General features: G+C 52.8%; 1 protein-coding gene across 2 annotated transcripts; it reads left to right on the top strand.

The window, feature by feature from the left end:
- Positions 1–1,018: 1,018 nt before the first annotated feature.
- MRPL28 (mitochondrial ribosomal protein L28) lies at positions 1,019–22,338 on the top strand. 2 transcript variants are annotated; one of them, XM_038420501.2, is made up of 6 exons: positions 1,019–1,229; positions 1,505–1,805; positions 6,727–6,879; positions 7,507–7,641; positions 16,710–16,796; positions 21,499–22,338. In XM_038420501.2, exons 2-6 carry the CDS (start codon positions 1,518–1,520, stop codon positions 21,592–21,594), a joined length of 759 nt encoding a protein of 252 aa, XP_038276429.1. In that variant the 5' UTR covers positions 1,019–1,229; positions 1,505–1,517; the 3' UTR covers positions 21,595–22,338. The 2 variants fall into 2 exon arrangements, with proteins under 2 accessions (XP_038276429.1, XP_043349498.1); XM_043493563.1 differs by lacking the exon at positions 1,019–1,229 and adding an exon at positions 1,352–1,400 and having other exon boundaries at positions 1,438–1,805.
- The last annotated feature ends 216 nt before the right edge of the window (positions 22,339–22,554 follow it).

A 22,554-nucleotide genomic window follows, 5' to 3' on the forward strand; every position in this document is an offset into this window, starting at 1 on the left:
CCCAGAAACAATCTGGGTACCCTGAAAACACTTTTGGGAAACTGGCAGTTTATCAAATCACTGCCACCCTTTGGAACTAAAAAAACTGTAACTCACCTGTTAATGTTTTACCTGCTTTAACCTCTCAACTCTTATTTCCTTTTCTTAGCTAATAAACCTGTAGTTACATTACTATAGAATTAGCTGCCGGTGTTGTCTTTGGTGTAAGATTTGGAGCACCAATTGATCTGGGGTAAATGACTAGTCTGTGGCGACTAGGAGCAACCAGATATCGTGTGATATGGGTTGGGGAGGGGGGGGGCTCAGGGATGGGGCAGGGGCTTGGAGGGTGGGGCTGGGGTACGGGCTTACCTCCGGCAGCTCCCAGTCAGCAGCACAGCCGGCGTGCAGAGACAGGCTTCCTGCCTGCCCGGACACCACAGACCACGCTGCACCCCGGAAGCGGCCAGCAGCAGGTCCAGCTCCTAGGCTGCAGCCCTCGCCCGCAGGCACCGCCTTCCCCCAGCCGGTGTTCAGGGCGGGGGCAGCGGGCGTGGAGCCCCCGCCCGCCCAGAAGCCAGACGTGCTGCTGGCTGCTTCTAGGGTGCAGCGCAGGGTCCGAACAGGTGGGCACCAGCCTGCCTAAGCCGGGCAGCACCGCCGCCGGGATTTGCAATGGCCCGGTCAGGCGCGCAGACCGGGGCGCCGCGATCCACTGCCTTACCCTCCGCGACGGCGTGCTGGGTCTGCAAGCCCCTGCCCTAGAGCGCTGCCGTAACAGTGAGCTCCGTGGCCGCTAGGGCCCTTTCTGGGGGTGGTCCGTGGCTGGTTTTTCCGCATCGTGGAGGTGGCCGCCCTAGCGCCCAGCCTGATCCCTGGAGCCCCCTCTGACCTCAGGCCCGCCACGCCCCGCCGGGCGGGCTGCGCCCTGGGGCAGAAGCTCTTTGGTCCGCTCCTCGGCTTTTTCCCCGGCCCCGAGAGGAGGGGGCGGGGCTTGCGAACGGCGCCAGCGGCAGCCAATGGGGGAGCCTCGCGGACAGCGCCGCAGGCTTCCGTTTCCGGTGGCCAGAGGCGGGCGTTCGGCCTGTCTGCGCGAGCGGGGTGGGCTGCAGATGGGGGTCGGGGAGCAGAGGACCCGTCGGTAGACTCTGGCGGGGGCGGGGGCGGGGGCGGGAGGAGCACAGCGACGCTCTCCTTGCTCGTGGCCGCGGCGGAGGTGAAGGGGGCAGAGTCACCTCAAGAGCTTGCAGGTGCGAAGGCGGCGGCGGCGGCGGCGCCCCGTGCTGGGTTGGGCCCTGCTGGTCCCGGGCTGTCTTCCCCGTGGCTGGGCGTGAGGCTAGTTCTTCCGCCCAGGTGAGCCCAGCCTGGCTCTCCGGTCCTGGGCTGCCAGGCACCCAAGGGTTGCTCCTCGCCGGAGCGGGCAAAAAGCAGGAGGCCTAAGTTGGGGCCGGCTCCAACGCGCTCGTCTCGCGGCGGTCTGCGCTCTCCGGTGGCCTAACTCACCCGCTCTGTGGTCTGTTAACAGCAACCGCTGCCTGATGCCGCTGCACAAGTACCCGCCGCGGATCTGGGACGCTCTGAAACTGAAGCAGGGCATCTATGCCCGCCTGCCTGCTCATTATCTCAAGTCACTGCAGGATAACGCACAGCCCACCCCAGTTCACTGGAGACCCCATGGGGGGAAATATAAATTAAATCCCAAAACAGGCCAACGACAACGCGTGCAGGATGTTCCAGTCCCAGGCTACTACCCCCCAGAGTCTCAGCAAGGGCTCTGGGGAGGAGAAGGCTGGATTTGCGGCTTTCGGTATGCTGGCAATGACAAAGTGAGTGAGTTTGGAGTGCGGGTGAGCCATATCTGAAAGGGAAAACAAAATAACTACATCTCTATAACGCGACCATGTATTACTTGGGTTCGCATACAACGTGGGAAAGCTCCAGCACGCTGCTCTGAGCAGTGTGTTAAGGGTGCTGGGCCTAGGCCGAGGGGTTGGATAAGGGGCCGAGGGTCTCGGGGGCAGTCAGGGGCTTCCCCCCCCCCACAGGGTCTAGGAGGCAGGAGCTGTGGGGGGGGCACTTCTGGGAGTCCCGCAGTCCCAGAATGGCCCGGGGGATTAGCGGGGGGCTGGGAGCAGCTTGCTCCGCTTCCTTCGCCCTGGCCTTAGCTGTGTCACTCGGGAGGGGGCTTCGGGGAAGGGATCCCCGCGCACTCACCAGCAGCGGCGGAAGCAGAGTAGTTCAGCCCCAGCCTGCTCCACTCCACCAGCTCCCAGCCACGGCGCTCCACTTCCTGCTGCAGGTGAGTGCGGGACCTTCCGTCCCCCCCCGTCCTTTCCCCAACCTCACCGGCAGCGGGAAGCGGAGCACCGCGGCTGGGAGGTGGTGGAGTGGAGCGGGCTGGGGCCACGTTGCTCCGCTTCCTGCCACTGCGGGTGAGTGCCTGTCAGGGAGGAGGATGTGGATGGGGTCGGGACAGGGGGTGGGGCTCTGGGGGTGATTAGGGACAGGGGTCTCTGGAGGGGGCAGTCAGGGAACGAGGAACGGGAGGGCCAAAGCAAGTTCAATATAACGCTGTCTCACGTATAACGCAGTGAGATTATTTTTTGTCTCCCGTGGACCTCATTATATTGGGGTAGAGATGTAGTAGTGTAGGTGTGTTCTCATCTTATGGCTTCGTTTGTCTGCTGAGTGAACTGGGCCAATCATAGAATCATAGAATCATAGAATATCAGGGTTGGAAGGGACCTCAGGAGATCATCTAGTCCAACCCCCTGCTCAAAGCAGGACCAATCCCCAATTTTTGCCCCAAATGGCCCCCTGAACAACAGGAAGCAAGTATGCACTGAGTGGCTGCCACCACTACACTCTCTAGCACAAAAATCAGAAGGGAGGGAGAATCCTCCCCCAACCCACACACTCTTCAGTAGCAGGGATTTTGGGTGGCGGTTGCTGTAACTCTTATTCTCTTTTCTTCAGCAATAGTATCCAGGCTTCCGAGTTCGGGTTTGTTGTTCCTCTTTCTTCCACCTGCTCTGATGAGAGCATCATACGAACTGTAGTCTACTATACTTTCATTTCTTAATCTTGAGAAATACCTCCCGTTTATGCAGTGTTGTAATGAGCTGTGTAACCAAGACCCAACAGCCTGTGCAAGAGGGGTTGCTACATCCTTAATGTTGCCAAGGCTGCCAAGCTACAAGACAGTAAGAGGAGAAGAGTGCTAGGAAACAAAGTCATAGCTAAAGTCAGGCAGTGTGAGGAGTGATAAATTTAGCCCCAAGTGGTTTAGAAAGGGGCCCATGCATCCTGAAAGTCATTGCTTTTTACCTGGTGTTCTGCAGATAATTTTATGATAAGAAGCAGAGTTTGGGAGGGGCATGCCAAGGTCAATTCTGGCCATGAAGTTTGGAGGTGTATTTCTAACTGCCTAAGTAATGATCTTCGTAACTAAAGAACTTAATGTAAGCCACTTTATTTCTCCTTTTGTAAGGCCATGGATCTTGTCTCCTGTTTACATAGAGAGTTCTTGCCTTTGATGTATTTATTCAAGATGTGCTTTATGTAAAACCATATTTTCAGACCCATAGACTGTCCTATAACTTGCAGGCCTGTTTCTCTGGCATTTGACTGTGTTGAACACAGATAAGAGACCTTGAGCACCAGCCTCTTAAGCTTAATCAGGAATAAAGTTAAATTTGTTCAGTCTAAAAATGTTATTTTCAGCTTGGCACTCTTCACTAGTTTATAATATGAGACCAGGTACTAGTCTAAGTTGTTTCATTAAGGATGATGTTTAAAGTACTGTATGTGTTTATGGTCTGTGAAAATGATGCTTTATTACTTCACAGAACCTGCTACCTGTGCATATTTAGTCTTATCTGTTGACTTCACAGATCCAAACAAGTTCCTACTTCTGTTGGTACTGCAGTGCCAGTACGGCTCTAGAAGAGAACTGTTGCCTGCTCTTGTTTAGATGTGTGGCAGTTCTCCAAAAAGGGCGCTATTTTTAAGTTTAATGTATCCACCCTACACACACTCACATTATGTATTTGAAAACTTATTTTGTGTGTTTAAGATGAGGTAAGATGTGGTGCTGTCAAGTGGGGCTGTAAGTGTGTAGATAAGGTGAAACGGTGGTACCCAAAATTAGTGTAACTTTTTTCAGAGTTCCAGAAACAGTGCAACATAACTGACCATGGTTTTTCTGTTTAAATGAATTTCAATACCTTAATGTCATGCTTATTGGTCAAAGCTAGCAAATGACAATGTATTAAAAGATTTTAGCATGGGCAATTTTCCTCCCCCAGAAATGATGCTGTTTAGCATGTGGCAAAAATGGCTAATATAAACATACACAAACATGAAATATTTTCATATCACATGTTTTATTTGTCAAAGTATATCACATGATTATAATAATTTTCTATATTTTCAATTGCAATTTGCTGATCTGATCAGACTCACACTGAAGATTGCACACCACTAGCAGTAGATTACATACCCATAGTTTGTGCTTCCTAGTGGGTAATTCCTAATATGCTTCTCCATTTGTGAGCTTTTATAATACAATGTAGCATCTAGTCTGCCTGCTAGATTTTAATTTGTACTTTCCTATGCAACTACCCATTGAAATATTCTAGAAACCATTGTTTTAATTCAGTGACACTTATTCACAGGTCAGTATTAGCGTTAGAGATGACAGCTTCATATTACGAATATCCAAAGGCCATGGGAGAAAGAAGTGGCATAACAAGAAGTAGTGAAGACAGAGTCCACAAACAAGTCCTTAATCCTGCACTGAAGAGGGAAGAAGAGCATGTTACAACTCTTAACAACCATGTCAGCAACAATAAGACGAAACACATGTGATCCTCCATTGTACCCAGAAGTGCTTATCAACATATTGGCTGAACTACATGTCACATCAGATGTACAAAAATCTCTGCTGCAAATAGCAGATGTTGGGGAAGGAACAAATGGAGAGATTTGAGAGAGATGAATGATTGCTCTGCAATTTCTTATACATACACAGTTCTGCTTGTACTGTCAAACATGAGAATAGACTCTTAAAATCCACAGCAGGCTTCTCTCAGGCCTACATATGCCTTTGCTTCTAGCAGTAATGATGTTGACTGGAAATGTCAGCAGTGCTATTACATTTCAGTGATACCTGTACAAATCTGTTAGACTTTGTTTAAACCTTTAGATCAGTGGTTCTTAACCTTTTTTCATTTGTGGACCCCTAAAAAAATTTCAAATGGAGGTGAGGACCCCTTTGGAAGTCTTAGACATAATCTGCGGACCCCCTGGGGTGCGTGCACCACAGGTTGAGAATCACTGCTATAGGTTGTAACTTCAAAGCATCACAACAACAACAAAAATCCAATTTTATGTCTTGAATTAATGCAACTAACAGAAACAAATGCAAATATTTCAAAGTGGTCATTTTAATGTGCTGATAGTGACATTATCACTGTTTCTATGGTAATGGCATCAGTTCATAGCTTCACATCAGATCTCATCTTAAAGTAGACATAATAAGCTTTCAAATGATGTACAGGGGGCGCATGTGTGTGTAGAGAAAGTATACTAAGTTGACCAAATTGGTGGTGTTTGCTGCCCACCTGTTCTGCAGCGTATTCAGAATTGTCGACTGAATTCCAGTGTTAGGTTCTAGTGCTGGTGATGTGCAAAGCAGAAAGAGCCCAGCTTAACTATCAGATCCCAGGGTTAGTGTGCAGGGGTGGCAGGTAGAACAAATATAATTTTACTTACCAGCTGAGCAAACTTGCTCTGGAATTACTGAGACCCAATACCCACAGACTTCTCCAGTAAACCCTTCATTCTGTTTTCAGCAAATTGTACCTAGATTTAATTTCTGCAGCCAGCAGGACTTTATTCTGTAGTTCCTGAAAGGCTCTGAGGGCCAGATCCTCCAGGATATCAGGTGCCCATCTCCCATTGAAATCTGGTGGTAGTTGAGTACCTAAATACCTTTTGAGAATCTAGAGCAAGTTCTTGAGACAGGAACAAATCAGTTGCACAGCAGAGCCAACAATAATTAGCATTGTGTTTGTCTAACCTAGGTGTGTGAAACCAAGGCTTCCACAGACAGCAACAGTGTGTCTACTTTCCTATGGTGTGATTAGGCTTCCTGGCTCAAGGCTAGTCTTTGGAGGTGCTGGGATGCCAAACAAGCCACATTTGTGCTTTTTGTAAGAGTTTGTTTCGTTCCTAGTAATCCCTTGATGTGTCCTAGGATGGTGGGTTCTTGGGTCTTGGAGCAGCATTGTAACGTCTCCAGCCTTGGATCAGGGCAAACCTGAGTGCGAATGAAACCTGACAAATGCTGACCAGCAAGGAGGTGGTGATGTGAGGGAGTAGGCAGAACTTAACCACAACTTAACTTAATTGTGGATCACGGCAACTTGCCAGGAGCTTAGTTTGCATTAAATGGAGTAGATTGTAGTGGCTTTCCACTACAAGAAAGAAGTACTTTCCAGCATGCAGTGTAGCCTGGCTGCCCAGATTGCATGCTGGGTTCTAAGGTCCCCATATGTTATGTCTGTGGTTGAGCCCTCTTTGTCCGTTCCTGCCTTAGGGACTCTGTGACAAAACATAGGCTCTGTACTGTCATGTCCAAACATAGCCAATGTTGGTGGATGCCATTGTATAGTCTCTTCTGAGTAATGTGGCCATTAACAGAGGGATGATTTATTCTTTGGGAATCTTGTTTGTCCCTATTAGCTCTCAAACAGACTGAAGAAGACTTGGAAGCCGCAGCTTTTTGAGCGAGAGTTGTATAGTGAGATCCTTGACAAGAAATTGACCATTACAGTAACCATGAGAACCCTGGACCTGATCGACGCAGCCTATGGATTGGATTTCTACATCCTCAAGGCAAGGCCCATGTGTTTCTGTTTTGCTGAGTTATGTAGGAGGGTAGGCCCTTGAACTTTTCCCAGTGAGGTCCACATCAGCAACTTGGCAGTCACCACAGTGCTGCACCCAAATCATGTAAGTGGAGCTGGTTGCAAGCACCCTAACCTTAATATGGCAGTGCAGCCCTAAAAGTTCCAGCCTGCAATGCTCTATCTTGATTTTGGCATTAAATGTTAGGGCGGCTGTGATTGTATTCTAGACCTCTCTGACTCAGGGGCTACACTCTGACCACCCCTCAGAGTGAGTTAAGTTCCGTGTAGATGCAAGAGGTTATTTCCAGCCTTAGGTGGATACAGCCTTAGGTCTGTCCTCAAGCCTTTCTAGTGAGAGCTTCAGCAACCTCCATGGGCAGATTATTCCACCAGCTAGTTGTGCAGCTGTTTGAAGCATTTTCTTAGCGCCTAGTTTAAATTTCTTTTCTGGTTGTTACTACAATGCTGCCTATAAAATAGTGGGCAGTACTGAGGAGTAGCCACCAGTAGGTGTGGGAAGGAGGACTGACTGTTTCACTGATGTTGCAGAAAAGTAATTTACAGTCTTTTGAATCCATCCATCAGCATCAATCATCAGATTTTATTCCTTCAGACTCCAAAGGTTGATCTGTGTTCCAAGCTAGGGATGGATTTGAAACGAACAATGCTGCTACGGCTCACTCGGAGGGACCCTAACCTGCATCCAAATGATCCAGCAAAGAGAGAGGCTATTTATAACAAGTATCAGGTGGGTAATTCATTTATTGTTTATCATCAGATCTGTACAATGAAGCTTGTCTGTCCCTCCTAACTGGTCATGTTTCCTAGGCAGTGGGGTGATGAATACTTCAAGATTCTATTCCCAGGAGGGTAGAGTCAAATTTTTTTTTTTCCAATTCTGTTATTTGGCCAGTTGTCATTTTACATGGGCTGTCATTTTACATGGGCCCACCCTCTACTCCAGGTTCCAGCCTAGAGACCCTAATAGTATCAGCTATGGTAGCTGACTTTTTAAAAACATGACGTACAATTCCCTGGGCTACTTTCCCCACAGCAGCCCTCACTTCCTCAAGCTCCACTTCACCCTTACCTCAGGGCGTCCTTCCTTGTGCCTGATATGGTGTGTACTACTCAGCCTATCCAACAGCACAACTTCTTCCCACAGCTCCTGACATGCACCGACACCTGACTAACTGGGAGGCTTTTAACTAGTTTCAGCCACCCCCTGATTGGCTTCAGGTGTCCCAATCAACCTAGCCTTCTGGAAAGTTCTTAATTGGCCCCAGGTGTCTTAATTGACCTGGAGCAGCTGCCATTTCACTTATCCTGGTACCAGGGATTTGTTTAGCCTGGAGCGAATCTCTCTCTCTCTCTCCCAAGACTCTCCCATAGCCTTCTAGCTTGGAAGGAGGTGGGAAGCTGCTACTCCTGCTGCTGCTAGGCCCTAAGCTCTCCCTGCTGCTCCCCTGGCTGGGCCAGACACCACCACCCCCACCCCCATTCTCTGCTACCTGGTTGCTGGACCCCCCACTCTCGGGTGCTGCTACAGCTCCAACTGCAGCCCGGGGGGGGGAGGCTGCTAGCCCACTCCTCAGAGAGGAGGAGTGAGGGACCCCAGCCGCTGCTGTTGTGGGCACCACCACCACCACCTGAGAGGGGTCCTTTCTGCCTGCCTGGACCACCACCTGGAGTTCCTGGAGCTGCTGCTGCTGTGGAGTCTGTTGCCTGGAGCTGCTGAAGCCCTGAGGAGGAGAAGAGGACCATCTACCAGTGGGGGAGCACCTAGAGACTTTGCAGACCACCGTGGAGGGGGCCTAAGACTGAGTAATTTTCAAACTGTGCTCTTGTGGTGGGGGTCTTGACTGTGTTTCCAGGGACACAGGGGGTGTGGCGTGGAGCTGCCCCGCAATCCATCTGTGCGTCCCCCCACCACTACTACCACCACTGCTGCCCCCTCCACCACCCCCACTGGCTGTATACCATCTGCCTCAGCTCCTGCCTCTGGACTCAGCTGCTTGCTTGGCTTGCCATGCCCTATTTCCATCCTTTGGGCCAGAAGCAGCAGCCAGCTTAAAAAAAAGACTTGTGCAAGTGCACGTGGGCACATGTGCCCCCCCGGACTGCCTAACCCCCAGCTTTGCCCTTTACTACCTGCCCCATTTGCCACTTGCTTTGCCTCCTCTTTTGCTCCAGCCCCCCTTACTAGCTTCAGTTTGTTTGCCTGCCCCGCCCATTTCCTTCTGCAGCCTTTGTTTTTTTGCCCCGCCCCAGCCTCTGAAGCTAGCCCCTTGGTTTCCCTGTTCTACCCCCAGACCGCTTAGCCCCTCGTTCCATGTGCCCATGCCCCCTCCCATGCGCTTGTGCAACTCCCCATTTCAGTTGCAACCCTCTTCACTGCACCTTCAATGTTGTTGAATCCTGCCCCCCATAGTGCACCAAGAGGAGCCGGAATTTCCACCTTGTGTCGGTGACTGACCCCTAACCCTTGATTGCCCCCCGTCCAGCCCACCCCTTTTGGCGCCCTCCTCCCCTGCCTGCAGCCTAGCGGGGAGGATGGTCGACCTGCTTCCCCTCTCCCCTCCTCCTTCTGGTGTCTCTCCTTCCCTCCCTGCTCATGATGGAGGGGGATGAGACGGGTGGGGCTCCTCCAGCAGCCCCAGCTACCCCTCCCCCACCTGCCCCTCTGTCACCCCCCCCAAGCCTCTACCTCCGTTACCGAACCATCTGCCACCGCCCCCGCTGGGGCACCAGCAGCGACGGGCACCGGGGTGACCTCTGCTGCTGCCACGTCTCTCACGCCCTCAGATTCGGGGGGAGCCCCCTCAGCCGGCGGGAAGGGCCAGGGAAAGAAGAAAGGGAAGGGCCCTGCTAAGAAGACCAGGCCCTCCATGGCAGGGGCTGCCCCCAATGCCCCGGCCCCACCGCCGGCTGGGGCGTCCCTCTCTGCTGTTCCCTCCACCAGCTCTGCGGGTGTCCCTCCCCCGGCCCCCAGGGCGTACGCCCAGATGGCGGCAGCCCCCACCGCCTGCCGCTACGTCACCTCTCCTGCCCACCGCCTCCACTACCATCTATAGCGGCCGGGGCCCTTTCCCACCATGACCAGGAAGCACGGCGTCCGTTGCCTCCTGGTTCCCTCCTCGCCCCACGTGGAGACCTATGTGCGAGCATTGGCGAGGGTGGTGGGGCCCACGGCCATTGTGGCGGCCTCCAAAATGTATGGCAAGGTCGTCGTCTTCTTAACATCGGAGGCCGCCGCCCAGGAGGCGGTGGAGAAGGGCCTGGCGGTGGGGGGCGTTTTTATCCCCTTAGAGCCGCTAAAGGACCTGGGCGTCCGCCTGGTCCTGACCTCCATCCCTCCCTTTCTTCCCAATGCCGCCCTGTTATCTGCCCTCTCTACCCTGGGGAAGCCCATCTCTGTCATCAGCCCTCTCCCATTGGGCTGCAAAGACCCCGCCCTCCGTCACGTCCTCTCGTTCCGCCGGCAAGTGCAGCTTCAACTGCCGGCGGCGGCGCGTGATGGAGAGGCACTGGAGGGGTCCTTCCTAGTCCCCTACCATGGGGCCCGTTACCGGGTGCATTACTCCATGGGGGAGGCCTGGTGCTACTTCTGCCGGGCGATGGGGCACGTCCAGAGGGACTGCCCCTTGGCCCGGGAAGGAGGGGCATCCAGGACCCCCGATCGCTGGCTCCCCTGGCTGCCCGGCGCCCGAAACCACCCCTCCTCCTTCCCAGTTCACCATTGCTCCCGCTCAGGCCCAAGGGGCACCTCCCCAACTATGCCCAGACGAGCGGGAGAGACCTGCCCCCGCTGCTTGCAATCTGGCGGCGCCTGTGGAGGAGGGTGCGGCAGGGACACTGTGGCATGGGAGAGGGCCCGCCCCAAGGGGAATCTTCCGTCCCTTGTGCTGCTCCCCAGTTACCCCCTGGAGTCCCTGAGCCATCGCTTCTGCCCCTTGACACAACCCCTGCTAGCCAGCCCCTGGATGATGCCATGGAGGGCTGGGCCGTAGTCCAGGGGAAGCGGGGCAAGGGGAAGGCTCAAGCTCCGCTCCTCCCATCTGATGCGGAGGCCCCCCGGAAGACCAGGAAAGAGGGTACTGATGCCGAGCCTTCCGCTTTACCCACGGGTGTGTTCCATCCACCGGTGCCAGCTGGGGAAGACATGGCAGCACTGGAAGGCGGTATCTCCCCTCCACGGGAGTCCCTCTCCTCCAAGGCCCCCGAGGCTCCATCTGAAACCTCAGTGTGCCCTGAGGCAACAGTAGCGTCAGGTGGCAGCGGGGAGAATCCTGAGGTGGCGGAAACTGATCTTCCATCAATATACGAGGAGATCGAGGCCCTGGGTCTGACCCCGGTTACCCAGGGGGAGGACGACCCTATGCCAGCGGGCCTCGATATAGGCGACTTCACTCCAGCCCCACTTTCCCCATGCTCCCTCCCCCTAACCGTTGCTTCCGCTCCCACCTCCGAGGGGCCCCTGGACTCCTCCATAAACCCGGCTGCAGATGGCACCGCACTGAGAGCCACAGAACCTGTTGAGGCGACGGCCAGTGCCACGCGGCCGGGACCTGAGCCACCAGGGGCACCCGTTGTTGGTGAGAAGCATTCGACCTTCCTGGGAGAGGGCCCTACAGAAGAGAGTCCACCCCCTGATGCCGTGGCTGCCAAATCCAGCATAGAGCTTGCGCCCGGCATCACTGAGAGCCCTCTCCCCACCCAGACTCTCACCTCTAACCTTGCCCCTGCCCCTGTCCCTATCTCGTCCACATCCCGAGATGTTGTTGCCGCCCCTGGGGCTGTCTCCTTCCCCTTGCCAACAGATGAATCCCAGGGAGCGGTCTTTGTGTTTCCCCGTCCTGACCTACCAGGGGCTGCTATCTTCCCTCCGTCGCCCCCTATCGCCCCAGCATTTAAGCCAACTTATCAGGAGCCCCATCGGGGGTCCGCACCCTCTGTGCCCGTCTCGGTGGGCCACGGGACTGTAGAAAGGGCCCCATCGGGGAGTAACCAGACCGTAACCCCAGCCCCTCATGCGCTGCGAGAGGAGTTGCGGGAGTTTCTAGAAGACGTCCGTGGCTCCCGCAACAAAGTCCAGCTAGCCCTCCAGCGATGGGGGGACATTAATCAAATCCTCTGGGCCGCAAGGGCCCTCATGGGGGAGGGGAAAAGGACCGGGAGGCAGGGCGTAGCAGCCTACCAGCGGGTCCGCCTCTTCCATGACTCCTTACTCACCTACGGGGTGGGTCACGGACTGCTGCGCGGCCCGTCGGGAGCCGCGAGCATCCCTGCCGGCGAGGATCCCCCCCAGCCCTCCTCATGGCACCCTTTACCATCGCAACATTGAACATCCGCGGCTGTAGGATGGGTCTCCGCAGGTCCCAGGTGCTCTCCTTCCTTCGGGAGGGGAGGCACTCTGTGGTTTTCTTGCAGGAGACCCATACGGATCCGACCGCCGAAGACAGCTGGCAGCTGGATTGGGGGGACAGGGTCTACTTTAGCCATCTCACAGTTCGTACAGCTGGAGTGGCAACCCTGTTCTCCCTCGACCTACGGTCCGAGGTGCTGGGGGTCACCGAGGCTGTGCCAGGCCGCCTGCTGCACCTCCGGGTCCGCATGGAGGGGCTCGTAGTCAACCTTGTCAACATCTATGCCCCAGCAGCGAGCCCAGAGCAGCTGCAATTCTATTAGCAGGCGTCCGCCTTCCTCGGCACCTTGGATCCTCATGAGTGCCTGGTCCTGGGAGGGGACTTTAACATCACCCTCGAGGAGCGGGACCGCTTGGGGACCGAGCAGAGCCCGGCCGCCGTCGCCATCCTCCAGGAGATAGTCGAACACCACTCCCTGGTGGACATCTGGCGCGACCACCACCCGGATGACACTTAAACGTTCACCTTTGTCCGGGTGGAGGCCCATGGGTCGCGCCACACCCGGTTGGACCGCATTTATTTATCACACTTTCATCTTTCACGAGCCCACTCCTTCAGCATCCGGCTGGCCCCTTTTTCTGACCATCATATAGCCACAGTGACAGCCTCCCTCTGCACGGAGAGGCCAGGGCCGGCCTATTGGCATTTTAACAACAGCTTGCTGGAGGATTCGGGCTTTGTGGCGTCCTTCCGGGAGTTCTGGCTGGCCTGGCGAGGGCAGCGGCGTGCCTTTCCCTCAGCGCGGCAGTGGTGGGACCTAGGGAAGGTGCGCGCCCGGCTCTTCTGCCGTGACTACACCCGGGGCGCCAGCCGACGGAGGGATGCGGCGATAGAGCAGTTGGAACGGGAGGTCTTAGAGCTGGAGAGACGTCTGGCCGCCAGCCCCGAGGATCCACCCCTCTGCGGAGCGTGCCGGGAGAAGCGGGAGGAGCTCCGGATCCTCGAGGACCATCAGGCCTGGGGTGCCTTTGTTCGATCCCGCATCCGTCTCCTTCGGAAGATGGATCGCGGCTCCCGCTTCTTCTACGCCCTGGAGAAAAAGAGGGGGGCTAAAAAAACATGTCATCTGTCTACTGGCAGAAGATGGCACCCCCCTCACGGATCTGGTGGAGATGTGCGGGAGGGCGAGAGCCTTCTACGCAAGCCTTTTCTCCCTGGATCCAACCGATCCTAACTCTTGCAGAGAGCTCTGGGAGGAGCTCCCGATGGTTCTCGGAGTTCTCGGAAGCCCTCCATTGCATGCCCACCAATAAATCTCCGGGCATGGACGGGCTGACCGTGGAGTTCTACCGCGTGTTCTGGGACGTCTTGGGCCCAGATCTAGTCACCGTCTGGGCCAAGTCTTTGCAGAGCGGGGTCCTCCCTCTTTCGTGCAGGCGAGCCGTGCTCGCCTTATTGCCGAAGAAGGGGGACCTCCGCGATTTACGAAATTGGTGTCCCGTCTCGCTCCTCAGCACAGACTACAAAGTCGTGGCCAAAGCCATCTCGCTGCGGCTAGGGTCCGTGCTGGCGGATGTGGTCCACCCAGACCAGACCTACGCCGTCCCGGGCCGCAGCATCTTCGACAACCTATATCTGGTCCGGGACCTATTGGAACTTGGGTGTACGGATGGTCTGTCGTTCGTTCTCCTGTCCTTAGATCAGGAGAAGGCGTTCAACAGGGTGGATCACGGGTATCTCCTGAGCACTCTGCAAGCGTTTGGCTTCGGACCCAGGTTTGTAAGTTTTCTCCGGGTGCTGTATGCCTCCGCAGAGTGTTTGGTCAGGCTCAACTGGACCCTGACCGAACCGGTCAGCTTCGGGCGAGGAGTACGGCAGGGGTGCCCCCTCTCGGGCCAGCTGTATGCTCTGGCGATCGAGCCCTTCCTCTGTCTCCTCCGAAGGAGGTTGACAGGGTTGGTGCTGCGGGAGCCGGAGCTGCGGCTGGTCCTGTCGGCGTACGCTGATGACGTTTTCCTCGTGGTCCAGGACCCGGGTGACTTGGCGCGGGTGGAGGCTTGCCAGGCCATCTACTCGGCAGCCTCCTCCACGCGGGTCAACTGGGTCAAGAGCTCTGGCTTGGTGGTAGGGGACTGGCAGCAGGCGAGCTCCCTCCCACCCGCGCTTCAGGCCATCCGGTGGAGCACGGGTCCGCTGCTCTATCTGGGCGTTTACCTTTCTGCCACGCATCCCTCTCCGCCAGAGAACTGGCAGAATTTAGAGGGCGGGGTGATAGAGCGGCTCCGGAAATGGACAGGACTACTCCGGTGCCTCTCCCTTCGAGGGAGAGTGCTAGTGCTTAATCAACTAGTTCTGTCCATGCTCTGGTACCGGCCCAACACCCTGGTCCCGGCCCCGGGTTTCCTGGCCAACCTCCGGACATCGATTCTGGATTTCTTTTGGTCAGGACTGCACTGGGTCCCTGCAGGAGTTCTTCATCTACCTCTGGAGGAGGGAGAGCAGGGCCTAAAATGTCTGCTTACTCAGGTCCATGTCTTCCGCTTCCAGACCCTGCAGAGGCTCCTTTATGGTGCAGGTAGTCCGGTGTGGAGCATACTGGCGCACGCCTTCCTGCGCCGCTTCCGAGGGCTCAGATACGACCGGCAGCTCCTTTATCTCCATCCGAGAGGTCTTCCGCGAGACCTCTCCGGGCTGCCAGTCTTCTACCAGGACCTCCTTCGGACCTGGAAACTCTTTACAACGAGCAGGTCCGTGGCGGCCACCGAGGGGGCAGATCTCCTCGCGGAGCCCCTGCTACACAACCCCCAGCTCCGTGTGCAGGTGGCGGAGTCCCGCTCGGTGCGCCAGAGGTTGGTCCTGACAGAGGTCACAAGCGTCGGAGACCTCCTGGACTATGACCGGGGAGACTGGCTGGATCCCCTGACGCTCGCTCAGTGCATAGGGCTTTCCAGACCTTGTACTCCCCGGCGCATACTTCAGGAGGTGAAGGCCGCTTTGCCGCCCGCTGCTCGGGTTCATCTCGACCGGGTCCTGCACGAGGGCACGCCCCGCCCACTCTCTACCCCAGGCCCGCCGGACCTTTTAATTGGACCCGTGCCCCGTGGACCCAACCGTCCTCCTCACCCCTTCACTAGAAGCCGGCTGCACGAGATGCAGCCGGTCTGCTTTCAAACCGCGCCAAGAAAACATCTCTACACGCTCGTGCTCCACACCCTTCACACCCGCACCCTCGTGTCCCGCCCCAATACAAAATGGCGGGACCTCCTGCCACCTTTGGAGGGTGAGGAGCCCCGGTGGGCCAGCCTATATTCCACCTTAGTCCCAAGGCCTGCGGGGATGTCAGTTGGCGGCTCCTTCATGGAGCTGTGAGCACGGGCGTGTACTTGGCGCGGTTCACTTCAATCCCAGACACCTGCCCCTTTTGCGGCGTGAGGGATACCCTGGCACATGTATACCTGGAGTGTGCCAGGCTGCAGCCCCTATTCCGGCTCCTCACCAATATTTTATTTCGTTTTTGGTTGCACTTCTCCCCTCACCTTCTCATTTATGCACTCCCTATCCGTGGCCCCACAAAGTCACGGGATCTCCTGGTCAACCTCCTCCTGGCCCTAGCTAAAATGGCCATCTACAAAACCAGAGTGAGGAGGTTAGCCGATGGAGTCTCCTATGACTGTGGGGCCTATATCCGATCCTCAGTCCGTTCACGTATCCGGGCAGAGTTCCTCTGGGCGGCGTCCTCTGACTCCCTTGATGCCTTTGAGGAGCAGTGGGCGCTGTCCGGGGTTCTCTGCTCAGTGTCCCTATCCGGTTCCCTTCGTTTGACCCTTTGACCGCACTCCTATCCCTGTTTATTTTATTAATTGTCCCCTGGAATTTTTTGGGTATCTAGGTCCTGTGGATCCCTCTTTTAGGCTGGGGGGGATCCTTTAGTGGTGGACAGTCTTCGCCCGCCCACTTCCTGGAGCCCAATAAGACTACTCTTCCATAGGCATCTGGCCTTGTCCCGTCACAGTTGACAGAGGGGCCATCTGAGCTGCTGCTGCAGTGAAGCCCTATATATGTGTGTGTGGGATGCTTGTAACATTTAATGCAGCTCATGCATTGGAGATGCACCTGCTGAAGTAAGTCAGCACAGAGCCAGTGTTAACATAATACTCAGTTCCCACAGCTATTCTGACGTTCACTATGCTGACCTAAGACAGAGCCTGGCAGCTTGTGTGCAATAAGAAACATACCTATGTTTGCTAAATGGAACAGCACTAAGCTGCAGGAGATAAACTTCTTTGTTGGTCACCAGAAATGGAAAGTGCACATGCAAAATGCTCAATTCTTTTTACCATGATTCTGTTCCAATTAGCTCCTCCCAGTTGCCTGACACAGTCCCACAGGAGCTAGTCACTAGTTTCCCCAGTAAAGGTTGTACCATTAACCCTTTCCTCTTGTCACACAGGAATTTGTGATCGCAGAAGAGGAGGCTGAGTGGGTTGGGCTGAGTTTGGAAGAAGCTGTAGAAAAGCAGCGACTTCTAGAGAAAAAGGTGAGTTCTGAGTTATATGGGAACACAATGTCCTGACTCACTCTTGATTCTGCCCAAGAGAATCTAGTGCATCTGTGTATCTAGTTGCTTTACAAAGAGCCCATGTAGTGCTCTCATTGATACTATGCTCTGAGTTGGGCACCTCCAAAGCGCCACGTTAATCAGCACAGCTAATGTGGACATGTATTAAACAGGGGATGTTTAATGTTGGAATGATTTCCTTGGGTGTGTTTAAGGGTCAATTACAACACACACACCCCCATACAGTATAATGGAAATGCTTTGGGTCTGCTGGCTTCTTTCTTTTCAGAAGGAATCATTCCTCTGTGCCCCTTCTCTGTCACATCCATGCTGCTTAGGATATGTAGATATGACTGCAGGCTCCAGCTCTCCCCCTGCAGCCCTATCAACTCCTCAGTTTCACTTGCTTTTCAGAAATACTAATCTGTAGCTTCTTAGTACTATGAGGTAGGGGCTGGGGGATCCCACAGGCAGCCACAATGCATCAGAAGAGAGAGGAGCTTCCAAGCTTCCCAGCAGTCTGCAGAGTCTGTGCCCCTCCTCCCACCTGTTTGCAACCTCAGCAGTCACAGAAACCCACAACATGGCGTGGCTAGTCGTTCCTGAGCTTCATGGAGGATGGGATTCCAGGAATGGGGGTATCCTGTAGTAGCAGAGAGGAAGAAGGGACAGAGCATGGAAGGGTAGGCAGTGGAGGCCAAGGGCAGTTATCAAAAGGCTTATGTGATAAACTCAGGACAGACAGCTGAGGGAGTGGGGGTAGAAAACAGTCCCAGAAGGTTAAAAGGTCCTCCTCCGTATCAGCTGAGGAGGGGTAACTACTGGTCAATCAGGTTCAGCTGAGAAGGGGTTACCAGAGAATCAATTAGGATCAGCTGAGAGGGAGTTACCTGAGGTTAATTAGGATCAGCTGATTCCAGCTAAGGGCTACCTGAGACTTTTTAAACCCTCCCCTGTTGGGAGAAGAGGGGGGAAGATAGAGAGAAGGAGTCAAGCTGCCAGTAGGCTAGGAGCAGCAAGACAGCTAGCCTCACCAGGAGGGGAGGCTGCATTCCCTCCCATAAGGGAAGAAAAACAAGCCCAAAAGATTGGCTGAGAGAAGGAATGGATTGCCCTAGCATCCTAGAAGGACTGTTTTACCCAAGCCCGTCTCACCAAGTGTCAGGGTTCCTTCCCCACTCTGAACTCTGAGAGACCCCCTAAGCTTATTCTTACCAGTTTAGGTTTAAAATTTCCCCAAGGCACAGATTCCCTTCTTGCCTTGGGATCGCTGCCACCACCAAGTGATTTAACAAACAATCAGGGAAAGGACCACTTGTAGTCCCATTCCCCCAAGCCTATACACCCCCTTTCCTGGGGAGGCTTGAGAATAATATCCTAACCAATTGGTTACAAAATGATCAAAGACCCAAACCCCTGGGTCTTGGAAAAATGGAAATATCAGTCAGGTTCTTTAAAAAGAAGGATTTTATTTAAAGAGAAGAAGGTAAAAGAATCACCTCTGTAAACTCAGGGTGGTAGTTAACCTTACAGAGTAGAAGAAAATTCAAAGAGCACAGAGGGACCCCCTCTAGCCTTAGTTTCAAAGTTACAACAAAACAGGGATAAACCTTCCTTTAGCAAAGGGAAAATTCACAAGTTGAGAAAACAAAGGTAAACTAATACACCTTGCCTGGCTGTTACTTACAAGTTTGAAATATGAGAGACTTGTTCAGGAAGATTTGGAGAATATGGATTGATGTCCGGTCCCTCTTGATCCCAAAAGCAAACAGCCACAGAAAACAAAGAACCCAAAACAAAACCTCTCCCCCGCCCCAGATTTGAAAGTATCTTTTGTTCCCATTGGTTCCTTTGGTCAAGTGCCAACCAGGTTACTTGAGCTTCTTAACCCCTTATAGGTAAGGAGGATTTTAGGCTACCCCTATGGTTATGACACCAAGGCTAAAAACAGCTGAGGCTGGTGAGACTGAGAAGGTACCTTGCCACACTTAGCAATCCTCATGTGGAATCATTGGTCTCTAGCCTTACCTGCATGGATCAGTACTTGTGCTCTTCTGTGAACTTGCTTTCTTTTTGAGACATCCTAAACAGATGAGACACAGCTGAGGGGGAAAGGAGGTTGCCAACATTTTGGAGGATAGAACTAAAATTCAGGGAGATCTTGATAAATTGGAGAACTGGGCTATAGATGATGTAATGAAATTCAACAAAGACAAATGCCCCCAGCCATAGCTCTGCCCTCATTCCCTCTCTGCCCCCAGGCCAGTCTGTACCCCCAGCTCCGCCCAAGCTCCTCTGCTGAGCCAACTGTGCAGTAATGGGGGGGGGCATGGACAGATTCCATTACTGGTCAGACGGGAGGGGCACAACAGGGCACCACTGCTCCAGGTCTCTGGAGTTGTAGGGGTGTGTGGTGAGGGAAAGCAAAGTACCTTTTTCCTCCTTGGTCTCCTTCGCGCTTCCTCTGGCCCCCCACTGCTATTTCTTTTCTCCTGTTTGACACTCTGAGTGCCTTATCTCCCAATCTGTTAAACTCCTTTGGGACTTCAGCAGAGGTGAGATGGTCGGGGTGTTCTGCTGGAAATTAATGGCTGCCATCAGCTGGTCTTTAAATCTATACAATTACAGGGCTTGTTAAAGCTGATAGGTGTGCTAAGCAGATGTGAGGGGCTCTGTGCACCCCATTTCCCCTTTCTGATTTTCCCCAAAATCAATAGGATTCTGCACATACATGGGTAGAATGTTCCCTGAAATTCTGGAATTGATCAGATGTGGTATTCCGACATTACAGCTTTACTTCCAGACACAGTCACATGCCATCAAGATGAGAGCAGGGCCCTGATTTGCTCAGCTGGTAAAATGATCCAGCCCCTCCAGTATGCTGTCCTGCAGCACTGACCTGGCTGAAATTGCTTGACATGTACAGCTGAATGGACAGACTGGTCAGTTTTCACCATCCCCCCTTCAGGATTCTAAGTACCACAGCCCAGTCCCCACTTGTGCAGCCTCTTCCCAGGTTGATGTCTGGTCTCAGTCCTGTCCAGACCTCTACCTATTTTCCTTGCCCTTCTTAGGGCCATTTCACTCTCAGCAAGGTGATAGTGACCAAAGTTCTATTCAGAGGGAACAGCAAACTGCTCAGTAGAACACCATGAGAAGTTGTGCATCACTTTCTACTGCATGTGCTTATGGCAGAGCATTTCGCAGGTTCAGAGTTGTGTGTGAGAGAGAAAAGACTGGGTAATTTTTCCCAGGGCACATTACTTTACACTTACTTCCATTGGTCACTGTGACCTGGGGGTGCCTGGGGCAGCCCTCACTGGAAATGCCAATAGCAGGGCAGGCTGCAAAAGGGAGAGCAGATAACCACCAGTTTTGGGAGTTACACTGAAGTTAAGCTCATCAACCAGTCACAAACTGTGCTGCTGATCCCCCCCACACTGGTTATCAAGAAGCAAAACAAAAAAAAAAAAAATCACCCCGCTTCCTTTATGCATGCCAGTTTTCTTGGCTCCCAATCAGCACCTAGGTCCAGTACAGTGAAAAGTTATTTTAAACTCTGCTCACAAATACAAAAATGTTCTTCTGACCCCAAACGGTCAGCCATGTCACCAGGTCAGTATAGGTTTGGATCTTACCCAAAATATCACGCTGTGAGCCAATCCTTCAGTGTCTAAAACCAAAGGTTTATTATAAAGAAAAAGGAAAGAACAACAAGAGAGATGTTAAATGGTAAAAGAGTCACACACATACAAACTTTGAAGTCCATATTTCAGGTCCTTAGCAGTATTGGTGAGTTCGCTGGCTTGAAAGTTCCTCTGGAACACATCCACAGCCAGATGGGTCATTCAGTCCTTTGTTCAGAGCTTCAGTTTTTAGCAAAGTTCCTCCAGAGGTAAGAAGCAGGATTGTAGACAAAATGGAGAAGATGCAGCTGCCTTTTATAGTCTCTTCCCATGCTGTCTGTGCTTCCTTTTTTTCAAACAAAAAGCTGCCCACCATATGGCTTGGAGGCCTTAGAGTTCTGTCCATAGGCATGCCCCTACATGCCTTTCTGAGACATGAGTATCTGCCTTCTCTCAATGGGTCAGTTGTATAGCTGATGGTCCTTAATGGGCCATCAAGCAGGCTAGGCAGAACTGGTGCCCAAACTGTCTGGGGGATCACCCAGAAGCATAGCATAAGTTTGAAATACAGACATACATATCTATAACCCATAATACAAAGGTGACACACACATATAAACAAGATCATCATATTTGGCAAAATATAACATTTTTGCAGATACCTTATATGGCACATCTGGTGCAACTCATTACAATTTTACAATATTGATATTCAAAATATCCTTAAGTGTCCCCCAGATTCAACACAGCGTCACACTCACCATGCTGCCTTTTCCTCCTAAACTATTCAGGAATGAAGCCATATCCTTCCATGGGAGAGAGGGGAAGGGCTTGGGAAAACATCCCAAGGGTGAGCTGCAGGTTAGTGAATAGAAATGAGTCTTGGTGCTGTAGTACAGGTAGTGAGAGGCAGTGTGTGTAAAAGGTAAGGACTAAAACATCCATTAATGATTGTTCATGGTTTAACTAGCACAATGGCTGCTGCACACTTTACCCTTTCCCTCTTCCTGTTGCTGCTCAGGTTCAGTCTCTCATTAGCCTGTTTTCTCTCTCAGGACCCTACTCCTCTTTTTAAAGTATACGTGGAAGAACTGGTCCAGCAGCTCACGGAGCAGTCACTTTCTGAAGCAGCAGAAGTGAAGAAATCCTAGCTAGGAACAGATTTCTGTCACAGCTTGGAGTGCGTGGCCTTCTAGGACTGTTGATTTCAGTAGCCCTCCTTCTGCCTCCTGTGTCACTCATGCGACAGAGAAAGGTGTGCTGTTGAAGAGTTTGATCCAGAGTGATCATGGCTGCTATTACTCTCTAGCAATAGTGGCACAAAGTGAAGCCTGAATTCAGAAAGAAAATGGCCCGTTTTGGTCCGGGAAGGACTTGCCCCATAGCTTCCTGTCATGCGCCTGTTATACTGACCAAAGTGACGCCATCTGCCTCTGCAAATAATTCCATTTGGGTCTTGAACTGGGAGCTGATTCAGATGCTTTGAACTGGATTCCTGATGTACAATGAAATGTACTTATTCAGGGCATCAATAAATACCTTTGCATCTGATAACCCTAATGTTCACTGCCTTTATTTGGTCTGGGTAGCACAGAATGCAGGCTTTAGGGATGAAGCAATTTAGGAGTTAAGGTCGCTTGCCCCAGTTTATATAGAAGAGCAAACTATTTAACATCTGAGATTCTGGGCTCCAAAATAGTGACAAATGCACATATATGCCAGCAGGTGGAGCAGTGTTCTCAGCCTGGGTGGACTGTATCTGTGTGTTACTGCTACACCATAATTCCAGTTGTGTTAGAGTTCAGTTTAATATGAGATTTAAATCTTTATTTTGTAAAAATCTAATTGAAATGGTTAAAACCGAACCCTAGAATAAAGTGTTGGAGCTGGTTGAAGCATTCGTGGTGGTTTGATGAAAACTCAATACAGAAAGAACAAAGTTTAAAAACCACCTGCTTTGCCATTATTTCATTGGATTCTCACTCTTCTCTACCCTCCCAATACAAAACCATAACAGTGACCTCAGCAGGGTTCAGGCAGAGCCTTGTCCCCAGTGCCAGAATGGGGAGGCGGGGCAATGGCCTCCCCACTTTTTACTGGCTGTGAGGGCA

The sequence above is a fragment of the Dermochelys coriacea genome, chromosome 10, assembly GCF_009764565.3.
Source record: "Dermochelys coriacea isolate rDerCor1 chromosome 10, rDerCor1.pri.v4, whole genome shotgun sequence".
NCBI classification, from domain to species: domain Eukaryota; kingdom Metazoa; phylum Chordata; order Testudines; family Dermochelyidae; genus Dermochelys; species Dermochelys coriacea.